Source organism: Syngnathus leptorhynchus, chromosome 3, assembly GCF_054491065.1.
Source record: "Syngnathus leptorhynchus isolate UIUO chromosome 3, UIUO_Slep, whole genome shotgun sequence".
In the NCBI taxonomy this organism is placed as follows: Eukaryota; Metazoa; Chordata; class Actinopteri; order Syngnathiformes; family Syngnathidae; genus Syngnathus; species Syngnathus leptorhynchus.
Genome location: NC_141197.1, coordinates 4,843,871 through 4,866,507, shown reverse-complemented (window position 1 = coordinate 4,866,507; position 22,637 = coordinate 4,843,871). Strand labels below are relative to the sequence as shown.

Here is a 22,637-nt window from a genome sequence, read left to right as displayed (position 1 = left end):
ATAGTACGTTGATATTACACAATCAAATTGTTTGTTGACAGGCAAAGTAAGATGTCATTTGTCAACATTTACTTAGGCTTTCAATCTCACCTGTCCACTCCTCCTTAGGTAGTCCCATAGCCAACAAGCTGGCCCGAGGCTGGAAAAAAAAACAGGAACAGCGGGAGGTTTACCTAAACAGCTGCACATCACATTCAAGTACAAAACTCATGTTTACCTGATTTCTTCTTCTGGCGTAGGCAAGTGCCATGTTAACGCTTGGTGGGTGGGGAGGAAGAGGTCATCATTACTGGATAGAGAAAAGTCAACTTTGATCCTATAACATGGTTTGGATTCACTTCCCTAGACCAGAGACACAAAGAAAAACATTATTATTATATACAGTAAGTGTTGTTTGTCTTTGCTGCAAAATGTGTCAAATTTGAACTGTTAAGTAAAACATGCATTTCATCCCTGGTTCCGCTGCAAGGACATACTTAAGATTTTATTTGTGTTTTTGGTCTTTTGATCCCAAATTTAAAAATGTTATTTGGAATCATATGTGCTCTTAGATGTTGTCTTTTCCTGTACTGCTGTTAAAACTACCACTCCCAAGCACAGCCATCTGACTTTATTCAAAAAAAGGAGTATTGCAAAGCTCAGTTTAAGTGGAAGGAAAGACAAAGTGCACATAAAGTATTGATTCTGTGATTAAATCCCCCTTGGACTGTTTGCATAGACTCTTCCCCAGAAATTAGAATAGATTCAATATATTCAAGAAATAGATTCCAGCAATTTTCCAATGAAAATATTGCTGCAGCTAAGGCTCTTATTTCAAACAACAGATTTGACCGCCAAACGATGGCTGAATTCATTTGAAGCTGTTTCCTTTTTCAGAGGGTGTGTTTTACTAGATTACGCCATCTAGTTCCCTTCATGAATCTGTTCCTCTTCACTTTTTATTCTTAACCCTGTAAATAAATAAAAACTTTTCATATAGTGTTGTTAGAGCCCATTGGGCACCATAATGAAGTGTTTGCAAATTTGTCATGTTTTGGTAAGGTTTGGACACGTAACGTTGCAACGTTGGGTGAGATGGGTAGCAGAGTTTCCTGGAGGCCTCGTACAGGCCATAACATCTTTAACGATGAATTTGAGACTACAAATCTTTGCGGACTGAATCTTTACGGGGTGCCGAGCCAACTGATAAGGGCGGTTCGGTCCCTGTATCACCGATGCCAGAGTTTGGTTCGCATTTCCGGCAGTAAGTCGGATTTGTTCCCAGTGAGGGTTGGACTCCGCCAAGGCTGCCCTTTGTCACCGATTCTGTTCATAATCTTTATGGACAGAATTTCTAGGCGCAGCCGAGGCGTTGAGGGGGTCCGGTTTGGGGACCTCAGCATCGCGTCACTGCTTTTTGCAGATGACATGGTGCTGTTGGCTTCTTCAGGCCGTGATCTCCAGCTCTCACTGGAGCGGTTCGCAGCCGAGTGTGAAGCGACTACCTAGTTTTCCCTCGCCCGGATGCCGGTCACCGGGGCCCCTCTCTGGAGCAAGGCCTGGAGGTGGGGCTCGAAGGCGAGCACCTGGTGGCCGGGCCTTCGCCCATGGGGTCCGGTCGGGCATAGCCCGAAAAGAAAACGTGGGTCCCCCTTCCAATGGGCTCACCACCTGTAGGAGGGGCCAAAGGGGTCGGGTGCAAAGTGAGCTGGGCGGCGGCCAAAGGCGGGGACCTTGGCGGTCCGATCCCCGGCTGCAGAGGCTGTCTCTGGGGACATGGAATGTCACCTCTCTGTCTGGAAAGGAGCCCGAGCAGGTGTTTGAGGCAGAAAGGTTCCGACTAGACATAGTCGGACTTGGCTCCACACATAGTTTGGGCTCTGGTACAAGCCCTCTCGAGAGGGGCTGGACTCTCTTCCATTCTGGAGTTGCCCACGGTGAGAGGCGTCGAGCAGGTGGTGGCATACTTATTGCCCCCCGGCTGGGCGCCTGCACATTGGGGTTCACCCCGGTGAACAAGAGGGTAGCCTCCCTCCGCCTTCGGGTGGGGGGACGGGTCCTGACTGTTGTTTGTGTCTATGCACCGAACGGCAGCTCAGAGTACCCACCCTTCTTAGAGTCCCTGGAGGAAGTGCTGGAGAGCGCACCTTCTGGGGACTCCATCATTCTACTGGGTGACTTCACTGCTCACGTGGGCAATGACAGTGACACCTGGAAGGGCGTGATTGGGAGGAACAGCCCCCCCCGATCTGAACCCGAGCGGTGTTCAATTATTGGACTTCTGTGCTCGACACGGATTTTCTATAATGAACACCATGTTCAAGCATAAGGGTGTCCATGTGTGCGCTTGGCACCAGGACACCCTAGGCCGCAGTTCGTTGATCGACTTTGTAGTCGTGTCATCGGATTTGCGGCCACATGTTTTGGACACTTAGGTGAACAGAGGGGCGGAGCTGTCAACTGATCACCACCTGGTGGTGGGTTGGCTCCGATGGTGGGGGAAAATGCCAGTACGACCTGGCAGACCCAAATGCTCTGTGAGGGTCTGCTGGGAACGTCCCCTGTTGTTAAACCATCTGTGTCACTCCAAATCATTAAATCCATCGATCGAATTCTTCGTCCTTTATGTAAACACCGCCGTGTGTGCGCCGCTGACGTCGGACTCGTCATCAGTTGCAGGTCAAATTATTCCACAGGCCCATATAACGATATATAAACTATATATCAAATTACTATTATATAAATATTATCAAACCATGTGTGTCACTCCAAATCATTAAATCCATCGATCGAATTCTTCGCTCTTTATGTATACAATGCCGCGTGTGTGCCGTGTGTGCGCCGCTTGTGCGCTGCGTGTGCGCCGCGTGTGCGCTGCTTGTGCGCCGCGTGTGCGCCGTGCTGCTGACGTCGTCAGTTGCAGTTCAAATTATTAATAATCCCTCACTACATCGCGGTTCGTTTATCATGGTTTCACTACATCGCAGATTTTTTTTCCCAAAATCAAAATAAAACTTAACTTGAGGAATTATGGCACTAAAGAAGTGCTTCTTCACGTCAGAAGAAGGCAGGGAGTGCCCACACAATTGCAGTGCGTACACTTGTACCTTTTCATAATGGTAGCATTTCAAAAAAATGTTAAAAAAATAAGTGTTATACCTTGTTATAGAAAAATCATTATAATAATAAAACAGTTCTAAAAACATATTTACATTATGTACACTTGTACCTTGTTATTAAAATTGTTATAATAGTAAAAGCTGTTCTAAAACATATTTACAGTATGTGTTAAGAATTCTCCATGTTATTCATGTTATTCAGCCGTGCTTTGATTTGAGGTAGGGTGCTTTATTTTGATGACCGTTTTCAGACGACACCATTACAAGTCATCAAATCTCCTGTCTCCAGAAGTCAATGAATGGAACTCATTGTCAGTGAGGCTCCCATTATTCCACAGCCATAGTGCGCCCTCATGCAGTTTTATGTGAAAATAACATGTGAAGTGATCAACTATACTAGTAAGTATGTAATGTGTTAATGATCAAGTAAAAATTTGTGAATAATTTCATATATAAGTCGCTCCCCCACCCAAACTACGAAAAAAACGTGACTTATACTCCGAAAAATACGGTACTCGCTTTGTGTTAAAGACGCACACGATCACAGCAACACACTCAGTCAATACCAGCAACTTTTAATTTACCACTGCGCACAAGCGCCAACAACCGCGATATGCAGAGGTAACTCGCGTGAGACTTAAGGTGCGGTGACGTAACTGTCAAACATTTTAACATCAACATAGGAACCTTTCTAACAGATTCTCCATTTTCTGTTATCTCTTTTCTTGCTGTATGCACGCTTGCTCCATTTTGCTCCTCTTATTTGTCTATTTATTTATTCATTGTTTATTTATTGGGTTATTTGCTTATTACTTAATCATCGCTCTTGTCTATTCGTTTTTACTCTTTGTGCTATTTGCTTATATGTGTTGTGTAATGTGTCTAGTCATCGTGGGACGGTGGGAAACGTAAATTCAATCTTTGTGTGTCTTAACGTGAAGAAATTGAAAATAAAGCAGACTGACTTTTGACTTTGAATTACAATACTTCTTCACTAAAAATCAAGGCAATTGTGTTTGTCTACTGCCCGATGACGGCTGGTATAGGCTCCAGCACGCAGGAATGAATAATTTCTAAAGAGACGGTTGCCTTGTTTAAGGATTCCAACCTAAAGAGACACTATCAGACTAAACATGCTAACACATAAGACAAGCAAACAGGGAGTGACCGCGCTGATAAAGTGAAGCAGCTCCAAGCTGAACTGGCATCACAACTGCTTCTTCACGCGGGGCTGTGAGTCAAAAGTAAATCAAAAGTAAATATTACCATAATTTTTGGATTATAAATCGCTCCGGAGTATAAATTGCACCAGCCATAAAATGCACAATAAAGTGAAGAAAAAAAACATATATAAGTCGCACCGGAGTATAAGTCGCACTTTTGGGGCAAATTTATTCATCAAAATCCAACACAGAGAACAGACATGAACGAGCAACAACAGGCTAAACGATAGGTATGCTAACGTGACATAAACACAAACAAAGAGCTGAGAACGGGCCTGACGTAACATTCAGAGCTATTCGAATTTAGAGTTATTCTAATAACCATTACATAAATAACACATTTATCAAACCATCTGTGTCACTCCAATTCATTAAATGAATCCATCGTCCTTTATGTAAACAATGCCGCATACGCGCGCTGTCGGACTCGTCGTGATTTGCATTTCTAATTATTCCACAGACCCATATAACGATATATAAAGTATATTTCAAATAACTATCATATTACAACAATATTATCAAACCATCTGTGTCACTCCAAATCATTAAATCCATCGATCAAATTCCTCGTCCTTTGTCAACAACGCCACGCGTGGGCCCTGACCTCAGCCACGTCGTTATTCCACAGATCTAGTATATAACTATATTGTAGCATTAACAAAGTACAAGCAAGGATGTGGGTTTGGTAAACAGCTCTTTATTTAACAAAACAAAAGTTCAACGAGGCAACAACTACTGAACTTCCAGCCAAGGAGGTGGAAGAGAGCTCCATAGAATAGGACTGGGCGTGCGTAAAAGCCATGTCCGAGCCCCATCCACCGTCTCCGGACAGCCACCCGGCCGAGCGCCAACCCCAAACTTCCATCCACAGAGGTGAAAGAAAGCTCCGTAGAGTATGACCAGGCCATAATAGTTTTTCAAACCTTCTGTGTCACTCCAAATCATTAAATCCTTCAAACTCTTCGTCCTCCGTGTCACTTACAAACAAAGCCGCTAATGATGCCGGTAGTACGTGGGGCCCTTCATCATCTTTGGCATCCCGTGATCGAATCTTTGTCCTTTATGTAAACAACCGCTGCACTGCTCACTTGAAATTCAATTTACAGCAATCCCTTGCTACATTGCGGTTTGTTTATCGTGGTTTCTTATTATATGTAACTTTGCATTACATATAATTCCTGCTTAAAATGTTCATGAGGCAAAAATAATCTTAAACTCATGTAAATTTAAGGTATTTCATACAGCTCAATGTTATCTTACTCTTCAGATCTGAATGAAAGGCAGAATTTGTGTTCACATCTGCCTGACTGGCTTATATTTGGTTATTTTGTCATTTAACAACAAAGACAATTGGGACAATGAAATTTGTTTTTTAAATTTTTGTAGTTAAAAAATGTCAGAAAAAACGATTGGCCCCCGGGCCACTTCATTTTATCAAATCTGGTCCTCTTTGCAAAATGTTTGGACACCCCTGAACTACAGCTACGAGCAACAATATAGGGCCCTCGCAGCCCTGGCACCATTAGGGTACTGGTACATTTGGATACCAGCAAATTGGAATTGTTGGAAAAGGAAGTACATCAGATTAAAAGCTACTTTAACAAAACATGACCCCGATAAAAGACCAAAAGTGAGACAGGATCTCAAAGCAAATAATGGTAAAATTCCCGTTGCGTTGAGAGTAGAGCTTCAGAGGCTGTTGGGAGGTCTTGGGCTGTTACATAGGCATAGGTATGTCTCCAATTTCTGGTAGATCTTGGTTCAAGAGGGGCTGTTTCATTAAAATTTGTAGAGATTTTAAAATGTGTAAAAAACTCATAAGGTAATGATTACTTTACCAAGGGTAATGGTCTGCCAGGTTTAATATATTTTTACAAATGCTAAGAACATCAAAATCTTTGTAGGGTTTTTTTTTTTTTTTTTTTTTTTTTTTAGCAAACAGTTTCTTTCCATAGATAGTGTTTAACAAAATAAAAAGCTTTGGTTCGATATTTTTTCATCAAACATATTTAGATGAAGACCCTGCAGTTTCAAGACAAACGAAACAGAGAGGCCAAAAATGGGGCCAACTATCTTCCTGTTAGGTTTAGCAAATGGTTGCAAATGGCGTATTTCTTGGTCTTTAGCAAATCCACTCACTCACTCACTCACTCACTCACTCACTCACTCACTCACTCACTCACTCACTCACTCACTCACTCACTCACTCACTCACTCACTCACTCAGTCACCTCAACAACTCATGCTTATTCTCATGAGGGTCGCGGGCATGTGGGAGTACATCCTGAACTGGTCGCCAGCCAACCTCAGAGCACAAATGGACTAACCATTCACACTGACAATCACACCTATGGACAATTCGTTTTGGTCAGCCAACTGTGCATGTTTTAGGAATGTAGTAGGAAAATCCACGTAGGCACGGGGAGAACATACAAACTTCACACAGGGAGGCTGGAACCGGAATCAAACCCTGCATCTGTGAGGCAAAAGAGCTAACCAGTATTCCACCGTGTTTTTCGGGCTAATACATATACAGTACTACCAAATATTCATTAAGGTGAAACGTACAACAGGGGCTGTTTCATGAAAATTTTGTAGAGGGCACCACTGAGTCACAATAAACTAATAAGTAATTGATGATTTTGCAATTTTGTAACTCTGCCACCAAGTGCTCAGAGTCAACCACTACAATGCTCTATTAACCTGATTTTAAGTGGAGAAGTGGCCGGGAGTCTCATCTACCCATTAATAAAAGAAAAATAAGTTGACAAGAATACTTGTCCATGGGATCCTACGTCATTAATGTCAATGACAAGTATTCTTGTTGCTGGCATATGAAGAGTTAAGAAGGGGGACTAGGGAATGTATACCAAATACAGAGGAATCACACATTAACAGGGTTTTGCGGGATGCATGGGCATTTGGCTCTCCTGCCTCCAGTTAACACCTGACGTCATCATGATGTAACCATGAAGGGGCCATTCTTCCAAGTACACACAAAGCACACGCAATCTTTGTCTCTCTCTGTCTCTCTCTGTCTCTCTCTGTCTCTCTCTCTCCCTCTCTCCTTGTTCATGCCAATGGTGAATATACTGAATGTGAAATTGTGATTGTGAAAAGTGTAATATTGGACTAGTTACTCACCAGCTGAAGCTGACAAGACTCTCCTCGATAGCAGCGCACATCCTCTAGGTCCAGAGTGGCTGTGATCACCTCCTAAAAACAATGAAAATTACCGCATTTGACATATATTGGCATTTATTCTTAATGACGTTTGCAGTTAAGTTTGTTCTTTCCAAGTAGACAATTGTAAGAAAACCTCAGTCAGTTTTTAGAAATTAACAAGATTTCTGCATAAAATTATCATAAAATGCTGCTCTTTTATTGATCCCATAACCAGACAATCATAGATTTACTGTAAACCAGGGCTGTCGAAACATTTTTCAATGACATACATACATACATACATACATACATACAAACCGTATATTTCAGACTAAAAGTCGTTCCGGAATATACGTCGCATCAACCATAAAATGCAATAACAATAAAGTGAAAAAAAACATATATAAGTCACACCAAAGTATACGTCGCATTTTGGGGGAAATTGATTCGACAAAATCCAAAACCAAGAACAGACATGAACGAGCAACAACAGGCTAAATGATACGGTGTGCTAACGTGACATAAACACAAACGAAGAGCTGAGAACGGCCCTGAGGTAACATAAACAGTTACCCAAATAACTATACCATAAATAACACGTTTATCAAACCATCTGTGTCACTCCAAATCATTAAATCCATCGATCGAATTTGTCGTCTTTTCTGTAGTTTCTGCAGTTCTAATTATTTCACCCACTCATATAACGATATATAAAGTATATATCAAATAACTATCATATAACCAACATTATCAAACCATCTGTGTCACTCCAAATCATTAAATCCACTGATTGAGTTCCTCGTCATTTATGTAAACAACGCCGCGTGTGCGCCGTGCCGCTGATGTCGGACTCGTCAGTTGCAATTAAAATCATTCCATAGGCCGATATAATTATCAATAATGTTTTATCAAACATTTTCTGTCACTCCAAATCATTAAATCCCGTGATCAAATCCTTTGTCCTTTATGTAAACAACGCCGTGTCTGCGCCGCTGACGTCAGTTGCAGTTCAAATTATAGTAATCCCTTGCTACATCGCGGTTCGGTTATTGTGGTTTCACTACATCGCGGATTTTTGAATTTTGAAAATTTGTGAACAATTTCACATATAAGTCGCTCCTGAGTATAAGTCGCCCCCCACCCAAACTATGGAAAAAAACGTGACTTATAGTAAGAAAAATACGGTACATACATACTTACATACATACATACTTTATAATTTTTCTTATTTAGTAACTTAAGGTACAGTATTCTCTGCACTATAAGGCACACTGGATTGCCAGTGGCGCACCTTCATTGAATTTTTTATTTTAGACATGTTTTCATATATAGGGCGCACCTGATTAAAAGGTGCATAGAATAGATGCTACTGCGTCAAACTGGGGTTGACTAGGATTGCGTTATGAATCCACTGTGCTAAAGGGAATGTCAACCCAGTCAATGAGGTTAGGAAAAAGTCCAACTCCCATTCCGTATGAAAATGATACGGTTTGGCTTCTTACTTGGTCCGGCAACCTCACTCATTTTTGATGGTCGTAAACTTTTTTTAGTTTAAAAGAAAAACGAGTGGGCACGGTGATGCGTGACGCGTTGATTAGCTTCTTGGCTTTGGTGCTGGGTTTGTGTATGTGCTGAACCACCTGAAGGATGTCACGGGCCCCCTGCTTGACCCCCTCCAGTTTGCCTACGGGGCAAACAGGTTGGTGGATGATGCGGTCAACGTGGGACTGCACCACATCCTGCACTACATCCTGCACCACCTGGACACCCCAGGAACGTACGCCAGGATCCTGTTTGTGGATTTCAGCTCGGCGTTCAACACCATCGCTCCTGACATCCTCCAACAGAGGCTCATCCAGCTCGCGGTGCCTGTCTCCACCTGTCAGTGGATCACCAGCTTCCTGACCAACAGGAGAAAGCGTGTGAGGCTGGGGAGCATCACATCTGACACCCGGACCACCAATACTGGCGCCCCTCAGGGGTGCGTCCTCTCCCCACTGATCTTCTCTCTCTACACCAACGATTTCTCCTCAGGTGACTCTCCTGTGAAGCTCCTGAAGTATGCAGACAACACCACTCTCATCGGACTGATCCAGGATGGTGATGAGACTGCGTACAGACAGGAGGTGGAGCGGCTGGTGCATTGGTGCAGCCAAAACCATCTGGAGCTAAACCCGCTTAAGACCGTGGAGATGACAGTGGACTTCAGGTGAGACTCTTCACCACTTTCACCCCTCACTATCCGCAGTAATACTATACTCTCCTCAGACACCTTCAAGTTTCTGGGAACCACAACCTCTCGGGACCTGAAATGGACCGGCTACATAGACTCCGGAAGAAGGCCCAGCAGAGGCTGTACTTCCTGATACAGCTCAAGAAGTTCAACCTGCCGTGGGAGCTGCTGAAGACCTTCTACACTGCCATCATCCAGTCTGTCCTCTGCACCTCCATCACTGTCTAGTTTGGATCAGCCTCCAAACAAGACAAGCACAGACTGAAACGAACAATCAGGACTGCAGAAAAGGTCATTGGAATCAACCTCCCATCTATCCAAGACTTGTACCTGTCCAGGACCAGGAAACATGCAAGCAACATCTCTACAGACCCTTCTCTCCCAGGTTGCAGTCTGTTTGAACTACTCCCCTCCGGACGGCGTTATAGAGCCCTGTACGCCAAAACCAGCAGACACAGAGACAGCTTCTTCCCCCAGGCTGTTGGTCTGATGAACTCACACCACTCTTAGAGTCTCAGAGTCATTGCTGTGCTATAACATCCTGCTCTCCACACCTCTTTTGAATTGTCTACACTGTTTGTATTATGTGTCCTCTCTGCATCCATTGCAGCCTGGTCATCCTGGAAGAGGGACCCTCCCATCTGTGGTCTCTTCTCAAGGTTTCTCATTTCCCCTAGTTGGAGTTTTTAGTTTTTCCTTGCCCTCCTGGGAGTTTAAGATCAGAGGATGTTTGAGAATTTTTGTCCTGAGTGTTGTTAGTCACCATAATGTTGAACAGAGACTGTGATGTACCAGAGTCAAATTCCTTGTTTGGCATGCTCAAACATGGCGAATAAAAACTCTTGAATCTTGAATGTGGAGCCAAAAAGCTGCGGGGGGTCACTGTCTATTGTGCATGTGCAGTTCACTGTTATTGCCTCCCAACAGGCTTACCTGTATGTCAATCAAGCAAAGGGATGAAACTGATACGGTTTGGCTTCTTACTTGGTCTAGAAACCTCGCTCATTTTTGATGGGAAAAAGTTTCTTTGGTTTAAAAGAAAAAAGCGAGTGTGTGCGTTGATGCGTAATGCGTTGATTAGCTTGTTAGCTTTGGTGCCGGATTTGTGTATGCACAGCCAAACCTGCTGCCATGAAGAGGTGGGTGCGGTTCACTGTGATTGCCTCCCAACAGGCTTACCTGTATAACAATCAAGCGATGGGATGAAAGTGATATGGTCTGGCTTCTTACTTGGTTCAGCACCCCAACTCATTTTTGATGGTCATAAACCTTTAGTTTAAAAGAAAAAAGCGAGTGTGTGCGTTGATGCGAAATATTTTGATTCGCTTTTTAGCTTTGGTGCCGGGTTTGTGTATGCACAGCCAAACTTGCTGCAGTGAGTGGGTGTGGTCACTGTCTATTACGCATGTGCGCTTCACTGTGATTGCCTCCTGACAGGCTTACCTGTATGTTAATCAAGCGATGGGATGGATTCTAACCAATGGAAAAAACTTTTCTTTTTTTTTTTTTTTTTAATGTCACGCAAATCGACCAGTAGTAGCTTACTTCGGTGACGCCCCTGACCACGGTTGCCATAATGCTGAAAGCAATGTGAGCTTGTAATTTACTAGTCGTACTGAAACGTACTGAAACATTTTGGCAGAGTGCTGTGTATAACCAGTATGGATCAACAAATTAATCAATTGATCCATATAAGGCGCTCTGCATTATAACGCGCACTGTGGTTTTAGGAGTTGAGTGTACGTTTTTAAGTGTGCCCTATAGTGCGGAAAAATACTGTATTATGCTTAGCATCACACCTATTAACGATCGTTTGAAATGGTCAGCAACATTAACAGACTGATCTGGACATAATAACAGAAGAAGCAAAAGTTACAAGCTACAACATGGCAACAAGCTACGCTACAAGCTACGCCGAAAGCTGCAAGCTACAAGCCACAAAGCTACAGAACAGAGAACAACATCGTGCCTGGAGATAGACACAGGGGTTGTTCTTGGAAATGAGGAACCTCCTTGCGACCAGCATTGACAATCCTGTCATTGAAGGGCTCTCCTCTGCAAAACGAACAATCTTAGCCGATCTATGCAGCAAACAACATCCCTGCACAGCACCGGATTTAGCAGAGTTTAATGAGAGGGGACAGAAATGTGTTCAGCTGTGGCTAAACCACATCTAGCCAAGCCTTGTAACTAACTGCCTTGTAGACACGATAAGAAGAAGAATAACAGAAGTGCGTCCGTCCGTCCGTCCGTCCGTCCGTCCGTCCATCCATCCATCCATCCATCCATCCATCCATCTTCTTCCGCATATCCGGGGTCAGGTCAAGGGGAGAGCAGTTTTAGGAGGGACTCGCAGACGTCCCTCTCCCCAGCCACTTCGTCCAGTTTATCCCGGGGGATCCCGAGATGTTCCCAGGCCAGCTGAGACAGTCTCTCCAGCAGGTCCTGGGTCGTCCACGGGGTCTCCTACCGGTGGTACATGCCCGGAACACCTACCACCTGCCCAAGCCACCTCATCTGGCTCCTATCAACGTGGAGGAGCAGCGGCTCTACTCAGAGTCTCTCCCGGATGGATGGCCGAGCTTCTTACCCTATCTCTAAGGGAGAGCCTGGACACCTTACGGAGAAAACTCATTTCGGCCGCTTGTATCCGGGATCTCGTTCTTTCGGTCACAACCCATAGCTTGTGACCATAAGTGAGGGTAGGAGCGTAGATCGAGTGAAAAATTGAGAGCTTTGCGTTTTGGCTCAGCTCTCTCTTCACCACGACGGACCGGCACAGAGTCCGCATTACAGCCAACGCTGCTCTGATCTGCCTGTCGATCTCACGCTCCATCCTACCCTTGCTCGTGAACAAGACCCCAAGATACTTGAGCTCCTCCACTTGGGGCAGGATCTCGTCCTCGATCCGGAGAGGGCATTCCACCCTTTTCCGACCGAGGACCATGGACTCAGATTTGGAGGTGCTGACCCTCATCCAAACCACTTCACACTCGGCTACGAACCGTTCCACTGAGAGCTGTAGATCACGGCTTGAAAAAGCCAACAGCACCACGTCGTCTGCAAAAAGCAGGGACACAATGCTGAGGTCCCCAAAGTTAGTGACAGAATTGATGTGCATTATTTATAATTGTTGCATGTTTACTTGTTCGTGGCTGATCTAGTGGGTGGCCGTTTGTCTACCGTCGATCATCGGACACGTAAGTATGGCTGCGGAACAAGAGGTTTGTACTGCTTCGCGCACCAACTGCACCCTTCTGTTAGAGAGGTTGTCCCTGCTAGAGGGACGTGTCCGCCAGTTAGAGCAGAATAGTGCGATAACAGTAGATGTGGCGGACACAGTCGCGGACTGTAGTCAGCCCGCTAGCCCCATTAGCATTAGCCCCAAGCGGCTTGCTAATCGCGATGAGCCAGGTAAGACGCATAGCCGTCCAAAGTCATCTCGGTCTACTGGCCCTCGCACCTTGGTCATAGGTGACTCCATCACCCGAAATATCACGCTTAAAAATCAAGCCACGGTAATGTGGGGCAGAGCACCCGACATAGAAGCTAATCTTAGATTCAAGATTCAAGAAGAATTTATTCACCATGTTTGAGCGTGCCAAACAAGGAATTTGACTTTGATACATCACAGTCTCTGTTCAACATTTAGGTGACTAACATCACTCAGGACATGTGAAAATGACAAATGACAATACAATGACAATATTCTCAGCCATCCCCTGGTCTTAAGCTGGCTGGGAGCTGACTCGCAATAGGACTAGTCAACAGCGTAGTTCCAACAACACTAGCTACTCGGATATAGTGATACACGTCGGCGCCAATGATGTTAGGATGAGGCAATCTGAGATCACAAACAAAAACATAGCGAGGCCAGAAAGATGAGTCGGCATCGAGTATTTGTCTCTGGCCCCCTGCCTGGGAGAGGCTCTGATGAGAGGTTTAGTAGATTAGTCTCCCTTAATCGATGGATGGCTGGGTTCTGTAAAAAGCAGGGACTGTATTTTATAGATAACTGGTCCTCCTTCTGGGGCCCCCCGGACCTGCTGAGGAAGGACGGCCTTCATCCTAACCGTGAAGGCGCCTTCACTCTTTCTAGGAATATAGATTACTGTTTGAGGCACTCATGACAGGTCACCTTAGAGCAGGCCGAGGCACAGGTGACTAGACCACCTGTCAGGATGGGTTTGGAGTCAGTTAAGTTAAAGTTAACTAGCGCTAGGCTAGACTTCCAGCATGCACATAGCTCCTTGTGTAGACTAGAGCGTCACAGTTTGAATAGTGCTACAGTACACGTGAACACACCTTCTACTGAGGTAGTAGACAAATCCAATCGCTCCACCCCGACCGGTATAGCTGATGATACGGTGCCTGTTTCAGATAATATTACATGTGTACCAAATATTTACTATCAAATTCCTACGGTCGTATCGTCCCACCGCGCTAATAAACAATTGAGAGGTGATGTCAGGCCTAGAGAACACAATCTTACTTTCATTTGGTTTAAAAATCCTTTGATAAATACAAACCCTGATCAACAGATTACACTTAAACTTGTTTTTATGAATATTAGATCGCTTCATACGAAAGCAGTTCTCGTTAATGACCTCATCACGGAACATAATCTAAATATATTTGGTCTTTGCGAGACCTGGTTAAAACCTAATGAACTGCTACCACTTAATGTGGCCTCGCCTCCAAATTTTGTGAGCTCGCATGTGGCGCGTCCTCGAAAAAAGGGTGGGGGTGTTGCCCTCATCTCAAATTCCGATCTTAGATTTACGCCTCGTTCGATTAACGTATTTAAAACACTTGAAGTTCTCACTGTCCGATCCACCGCTTTACCGTCATTTTATCTTGCTGTTATTTACCGTCCACCTGGGAATTACTCTGGCTTCCTGGATGAATTTTCAGAATTCGTGGCTGATCTAGTGACAAATGCGGATAATATAATAATCATGGGCGATTTTAACGTCCACATGAATTTACCGTCAGAGCCACCTACGTTGGCGTTTCAGACTCTAATTGATACGTTTGGTTTTACGCAAGCCGTACAGGTAGCAACGCATAAGAATGGTAATACCTTAGATTTGGTATTATCCCGAGGACTGGCAACCTCTAATATAACAGTACTGCCATACACTACTGTTTTGTCTGATGACTACTTAATAAAATTTGAAATTTTAGTTCTTAGTCAAAGACAAGAGAGCAATCAGAATTATAACAGCCATAATATTAACTCCATGACTGCAACTGCGCTATCTGAGCTACTGCCACCAGCAACTGCCGTATTTCCCTCATATACCGGCTCTATTGATAATCTTACAAATTAATTCAATGCTACATTGTTAAATGCCATCGACTCTGTGGCGCCGCTACGTCTGAAAACTCACCGTAGATTGCCTACTCCGTGGTTCACAGATGAAACATGTTCGCTTAAGCAATTAAGTAGAAAGCATGAGCGCAAATGGCGTTTAACCAAACTTGAGGTTTTCCATCAGGCATGGCGCGACAGCCTTCTGAAATATCTTATCTTAGCAAAAACTCGTTATTTTTCGCAGGTCATTAATCTCAATAAGAACAATCCTAAATACGAATTTGATACAGTGGCAAAGCTAACACTACGCCAGCCGACCCCCGATAGCTCCTTTCACTCGGCTGACGAGCTCATGGAATTCTTCGCTCAAAAGATTGAATCCATTAGGGATGAGATCAAAATGACCATTCCGATCGCTCAGTCTGGACCGCCGATTACCGGCGCTGACGATCATGCAATAACCCTCTCAAATTTTAAAAGCGTGTCCCTCGAAAGGCTTACACAATTAGTTAGTGCGGCTAAACAAACATGTTTACTCGACCCGCTTCCAGCCAAACTATTTAAAGAATTATTTCAAATCTTAGGACCGTCCCTTTGAAATATAATTAATCTGTCTGTCTCCTCTGGGATAGTGACAACAGCCTAAACCACTATCATTAAACCGCTACTTAAGCGACCAAATCTTGACCTGGACTGTCTCAGTAACTATAGGCCAGTTTCAAATCTCCCATTCATAGCAAAACGTCTTGAAAAGGTAGTAGTGCAGCAGCTTATTGATTACATGGTCACTAATAATCAATATGAATCTTTTCAGTCTGGTTTTAGAGTGAATCATTCCACTGAGACAGCACTTGCTAAAGTGACTAATGATCTCCTCATAGCTATGGATTCAAACACTTCATCGGTATTGTTACTACTCGATCTTAGTGCTGCCTTCGATACTGTAGACTTCAATATTTTATTAGAGCCTCTTGAAGGTTGTGTTGGTATTTCGAGGTCAGCACTAAGCTGGTTTCATTCGTATCTATCAGACAGGACGCACCGAGTGGTCCATGGCAATGTGTCCTCTGAGGGATCGGTACTAGGACCAATTCTATGTAATATTTATATGATTTCGCTTGGGGACATAATACGAAAATATAATATCCATCCATCCATCCATTTTCTGAACCGCTTAGTCCCCACAGGGGTCGCGGCCGTGCTGGAGCCTATCCCAGCCGTCATCGGGCAGTAGGCGGGGGACACCCTGAACTGGTTGCCAACCAATCGCAGGGCACACAGAGACAAACAACTATTTGCACTCGCACTCATACCTAGGGACAATGTGGAGTGCTCAATTGGCCTATCAAGCATGCACCCTGAACTGGTTGCCAACGAATCGAAAATATAATATTAGTTTTCAATGTTACGCGGATGACACCCAATTATATATGCCGTTATCAATGACAGATCCGCGGGACTGTTGTAATCTTGAGGCATGCCTTGCGGAGATCAAGCAATGGATGTCTCTCAACTTCCTTCGTCTGAACCCAGATAAAACTGAGATGTTGATAATTGGTCCAGCTTGTTATCAACATTTATTTAAGGAAACCACTATAACTATAGATAACCGTACTATCACTCAGAGTGATACTGTAACTAATCTCGGGGTAATATTTGACCAAACGCTCTCCTTTCAAAAGCACATTAAGAATATAACCAAAATAGCATTTTTTCACCTTCATAATATTGCTAAGATTCCCCCAATCTCTCGACCGTTGATGCGGAAATTATTATACATGCATTTATTACGTCGCGCCTGGACTACTGTAATGCATTTTTCTGTGGTCTTCCCAAGTCCATTATCAAAAGTCTACAGTTAGTACAAAATCGAAGACAAAGTCCGCTTTATTGTCAATTTCTTCACGTCAAGGCACACAAAGAGATCGAAATTACGTTTCCCACCGTCCCACGGTGACTAGACACAGTACACAACACTTACATCAAATAGCACCAAGAGTAAAAACGAACAGACAAGAGCAACGATTAAGTAATAACCAAATAACCAAAATAAATAAACAATAAATAAATAGACAAATAAGAGCAGCAAAATGGAGCAAGCGCGCTAATAGCAGACAGCCAGATCATAGCGCAAAAGAACAGGACGTCATGTAGCAGAGGGTGGAGGGGGGAGGGAATTCAGGATCCGGACAGCTTGGAGCACGAAGCTGTCTCTGAGTCTGGTGGTGTGGGAGCGCAGGCATCTGTACCTCTTCCTAGAAGGCAGAAGTACAAACAAAGAGTGAGCGGGGTGACTCACATCACACACAATCGCAGCCACTTTGCGGGTGAGACGGGAGGCGTAAACTTCCTTCAGGGAGGGGAGTGGAGCCCCGATGATTTTACTCGCAGTGGTCACTATGCGCTGCAGGGCCTTCATGTTTTACTCAGAGCAGCCACCACCCCACACAGCGATACAACTGGAGAGGACGCTCTCAATGGTGCCACGGTAGAATGTGGTCATAACGGCGGGTGGAGCACTTGCTCGCCTGAGTTTCCGCAGAAAGTAAAGGGGGTGCTGAGCTTTCTTCGCCAGCGACGCAGCGTTGGTGGTCCAGGAGAGGTCCTCACTGATGTGCACCCCCAGGAGTCTGGTGCTGCTCACTCTCTCCACCACCGCACCGTCGACGGTCAGCGGCAGGTGGTGGGTGTGACCCTTCCGGAAGTCAATGATAATCTCTTTGGTCTTTTTGACGTTCAGCAGAAGGTTGTTGTCCCTGCACCATGCGGCCAAAAGGTCGACCTCCGACCTGTATTTGGTCTCGTCTCCCCCAGTGACGAGACCCACCACAGTCGTGTCGTTGGCATACTTCGACCTCCGATCTATAGTGAGTCTCGTCGCCACCGGTGATCAGACCCACCACAGTCGTGTCGTCGGCATATTTCAGCACGCGGTTGCTGCTGTAGGTCGCAGTGCAGTCATGCGTCAGCAGGGTGAAGAGCAGCGGACTGAGCACGCAGCCTTGAGGGGCCCCCGTGCTTAGCGTGATGCTGCCGGAGACATTGTCGCCCACACGCACTACTTGAGGCCTCTAACAGAGGAAGTCCAGTAGCCAGTTGCAAAGGGAGGTACTGAGTCCCAGCTTGTCGAGTTTGCAAATGAGACGCTGTGGAACAATGGTGTTGAATGCAGAACTGAAGTTCACAAACAGCAATCTCACATACGAGTCCCTGTTCTCCAGGTGGGTGAGGGCAGAGTGGAAGGCAGAGCAGATGGCATCCTCAGAGGACCGATTGGGTCGGAAGGCAAACTGGAAGGGGTCCACGGTGGGGGGAAGAACATATCTGACGTGCACCAAGACAAGCCTCTCAAAGCACTTTATGACGATGGGGGTCAGTGCCACAGGGCAGTAGTCATTGAAGCAGGAAGGAGCAGGATTTTTCGGCACAGGTATGATGGTGGCAGCCTTGAAGCATGACGGGACGACGGCCTGCTGCAGGGAAATGTTAAAGATGTCCGTGAAGAAACCCATAAGCTCCTCAGCGCAGTCCTTCAGCGCCGTCCCGGGATGTTGTCCGGGCCCGATTGGGTCGGAAGGCAAACTGGAAGGGGTCCACGGTGGGGGGAAGAACATATCTGACGTGCACCAAGACAAGCCTCTCAAAGCACTTTATGACGATGGGGGTCAGTGCCACAGGGCGGTAGTCATTGAAGCAGGAAGGAGCAGGATTTTTCGGCACAGGTATGATGGTGGCAGCCTTGAAGCATGACGGGACGACGGCCTGCTGCAGGGAAATGTTAAAGATGTCCGTGAAGAAACCCATAAGCTAGCTCCTCAGCGCAGTCCTTCAGCGCCGTCCCGGGATGTTGTCCGGGCCCCCCGCCTTACGGTTGTTGACAGCAGCAAGCGTCCTCCTCACGCTAACGGCAGAGAGGCACAGGGGCTGCTTGTCCAGATGGGGAGGGGTCTTCAGCGGGCAAGTGTCGTTCTGTGCGTCGAAGCGAGCAAAGAAGCGGTTCAGTTCGTTGAGCAGAGGGACGTCGCCCTCACATCTCTGCGGCGCGGGCTTGTAGTCCATAATGGTCTGAATGCCTCGCCACAGGCCCCGAGCATCCCCGCTGTCCTTGAAGTGGGCAGTAATCTTGGAAGAGAACGCCTTTTTCGAATCTTTGATGCCTCGGGACAGTTTCGCCCTAGCTGATCTCACGCCCGCTTCATCCCCAGCCCTGTAGGCTTTGTCTCTGGCCCTCAGCAGCCCGAGGACAGCCCCCGTCAGCCACAACTTCCAGTTAGCCCGAGTGACGAAGTACTTCGTGAGGGTCACATCATAAATGCACTTAGCGATGTAAGAGGTCACAGAGTCAGCATACTCCTCAATGTCTGTCCGATTGTCGCAAGTGGCTGCCTGCTTAAACATTTCCCAGTTTGTAATGCCAAAGCAGTCCCGAAGAGCATCAGAGGCCCCCTCAGGCCACACTCTAACTCGTTTGCGAACCGGCCTGGAAGTCCTCACTCTGTCTGTACGCGGGGGTAAGCAGAACGGTGACGTGGTCAGAAAGTCCGATGTTGGGGGGGGGGGGGGGGGGTGGCCTTGAAAGCTCCTTTATGTGCAGTGTAGACCAAGTCCGGGAAGCTGCCATTACGAGTTGGAAAAGTAACATGCTGGTGAAGCTTTGAAAAGACAGACTTCAGGTCAGCATGATTAAAATCACCAGTGAAGATGATGAGACCGTCAGGGTGCTCCATCTGCTGATCACTGACAGCCTGATACAGTTCATTAAGGGCCGTTATCCTGTCACTTCCAACGTTGGAAGGCGGGATGTAGACCGCGACAAGCAGAATCGCAGTAAACTCCCTTGGTAGGTAAAAAGGACAGCACTTAACGATCACAAACTACGCCAGTGGCGAGCAGTATCTACATACCACTACAGAGTCCCGGCACCATTCGTCGCGGATGTAGACACATATACCACCTCAACGCGATTTTCCTCCTTTTTCAATTGCCCGGTCCGTTCGATAGCACGCTAGCCGCTCCAGTTGCACAGCAGAGTCCGGAATGTTGACAGTCAGCCAAGTTTCAGTGAACACGAGCACACAGCAGTTACTCACTGCCCGGTTTGTGGATCTCAGCAAACAAATGTAATCCATTTTGTTGTCCAGCGACCGGACATTCGCCAGAAGAATGGAAGGCACGGCCGGGCGAGTTGGGTTCGCCGCTAGCCTGGCCCAGACGCCTCCGCGCTTTCCCCTCTTCTGCTTCCTTGCACACCGCTTTCGACGCTGCTTGTCCGAGGAAGGAGTAGCAGACGAGTCCGGCGTTGATTCAGGCCGGAGTAGTCCCAGTGACTTTAATGTCCCCGTATCAAAGTCCAAAACGCCGCAAAACTCACTTTCGCCGATGTCGAGCAGAACCTGCCTGCTGTACTTGTAGCACAACGTGGTACGATCAGATAAACACATAAAACTGTCTGACAAACACTTATTAAATAAACAAAACACAGATCGGTTGGGACGGAGAGAGGCCGCTGCGTGTGCACGCGCCGCCAATTTGAAAAATTATGAATAAAAATGCTGCTGCAAGGCGGCTCTCACGGACAAGAAAATTTGATCACATTACCCCAATATTAGCCAATTTACACTGGCTCCCGGTCCATTTAAGATGTGACTTCAAGCTTCTTCTATTAACCTATTAATCATTGCATGGCTTAGCGCCTTCATATCTCGTCGACTTAGTCGTTCCTTATGTTGCGTCTCGTAACCTTCGTTCGCAAAATGCTAGTCTTTTAGTGACACCGAGGGCCAAGAAAATGTCTACAGGGGCCAGAGCAATTTCTATTCGGGCTCCAGAGCTCTGGAATGCCCTAACAGTGGATATTAGAACTGATACCTCAGTAGAAACATTTAAGACACGTTTAAAGACATATTTCTATGATATGGCCTTTAATTAACCTGTAGTGGCAGATTCGGCTGGAGTTTGTTTTTGCTCCCTCTCCCCGACCCCACTCCCCCCACCCCTCCCCGGCTGGGGAGGTGGTTAGGTGACACCCAAGCTGACGGCGGCTATCTTGATTCTCGTGGACCAATTCAGCATGAGGGAACTGCAGCGGATGGCCCTCCTAGAGGACACTGCCAGGACAATCGAAGGCACCTCCGACAGCTCTTCGCTTTCGCCTGGCCATCCACTTTTTGATTTCCATATTATGTATTTTATGTGCTCTCTTTGCATCCATTGCAGCCTGGTGATCCTGAGAGGGGGATCCTTCCATCTGTGGTCCCTTCTCAAGGTTTCTATTTTTCCCCTGGTAGGGGTTTTTGAGTTTTTCCTTGCCCTTTTGGGAGCCCAAGATCAGGGGATGCTTTGAGAATAATTGTCAATTGATTGTCTATGTGAAGCCCTTTGAGACTGCTTGTGATTTAGGGCTATATAAATAAACTTGACTTGACATTAATGGTTAGTAACATGCGGGTACTGTGTAATACATCTTTTACGCACCTAAATTGGGAAAAGCATTGATGTTTTTGAAGTCTTGCACTGTTTTTAGGCACAATATTTTGGCAACTTTAACAAAGCAATCTTTTAAGAGGTCTCCGTCTGAAAAAGGCTCACAAGCCATGTCTTGTGATGAGTTGGGTGACCTCATAACTGGCCATTGTTGCCTTTTTTTGAAGAAATATTCACTCAACCAACATGTGTGATATTTTCTGTGCTCACTTTCGTTTCTTTGGTTCTGCCATGTTTAGTATCTTGAGGTAAATTTCTTCTTGGTCTACTTTTGTCCTTTTTGGTGGAGAAACTGCCTTGATAAACAGTAGTAGAACATTAGCTCTCCCTGGTGTTAAAATTAAAAAGTGCAACACTTGGGTAAAGGTAGAACTGTGGTCTATATTCTGTTCAATTTATAAAATTTATTGGGGCCAAAATAAAAATGGCCCGCCTATTTTGGACACCCCAGCTGTAAACTTTCAACTAAAACCACACAAATAATTGTGCTTTCATGTTTCTAGTGAACATAGGTCCAAAGGTCACAGGACAGGGTGGGAGAGAGTACTGCATGTGATTCTTGTTGAAGTGGTTGACCTTTGGCGTCAATAACCTTAATCAAACATGATTAGATGTAAGTGTTGTGTACAGTGTCTAGTCACCGTGGGACGGTGGGAAACGTAATTTCGATCTCTTTGTGTGTCTTAACATGTGAAGAAATTGACAATAAAACGGGGTACGTCCGCCTCACAGTTCAGAGGGTGCGGGTTCGATTCAACCTCCGGCCCTCCCTGTGTGGAGTTTGCATGTTAAAGTCCCAATGATCATCGTCACACATCTGGGTGTGGTGAAATTTGTCCTCTGCATTTAACCCATCCCCATGTGATTTTGATCCATCCCCTGGGGGAGAGGGGAGCAGTGAGCAGCAGCAGTGCTGCGCTCGGGAATCATTTGGTGATCTAACCCCCCAATTCCAACCAATGCTGAGTGCCAAGCAGGGAGGCAATGGGTCCCATTTTTACAGTCTTTGGTATGACCCGGCCGGGGTTTGAACCCACAACCTTCCAGTTTCAGGGCAGACACTCTACTACTAGGCCACTGAGCTCTCCCCATGCCTGCGTGGGTTTTCTCCGGGCACT

The 22,637-nt window shown here is 45.7% G+C and overlaps 1 protein-coding gene and 1 pseudogene across 8 annotated transcripts in view; one reads left to right on the top strand and one right to left on the bottom strand.

Moving 5' to 3' along the window:
- nadsyn1 (NAD synthetase 1) overlaps positions 1-22,637 on the bottom strand; it is a 104,611-nt gene that overhangs the window by 14,668 nt on the left and 67,306 nt on the right. For all 8 annotated transcript variants that reach the window (XM_085908422.1, XM_085908421.1, XM_085908423.1 and 5 more), the window contains 3 exons: positions 7,466-7,537; positions 218-342; positions 91-139 (listed from right to left, as the gene is read on the bottom strand). In XM_085908422.1, coding sequence (XP_085764548.1) covers positions 91-139; positions 218-342; positions 7,466-7,537 — 246 coding nt within the window. The remainder of the gene's footprint in view (positions 1-90; positions 140-217; positions 343-7,465; positions 7,538-22,637) is intronic.
- On the top strand, positions 10,657-21,598 carry LOC147058894 (uncharacterized; annotated as a pseudogene).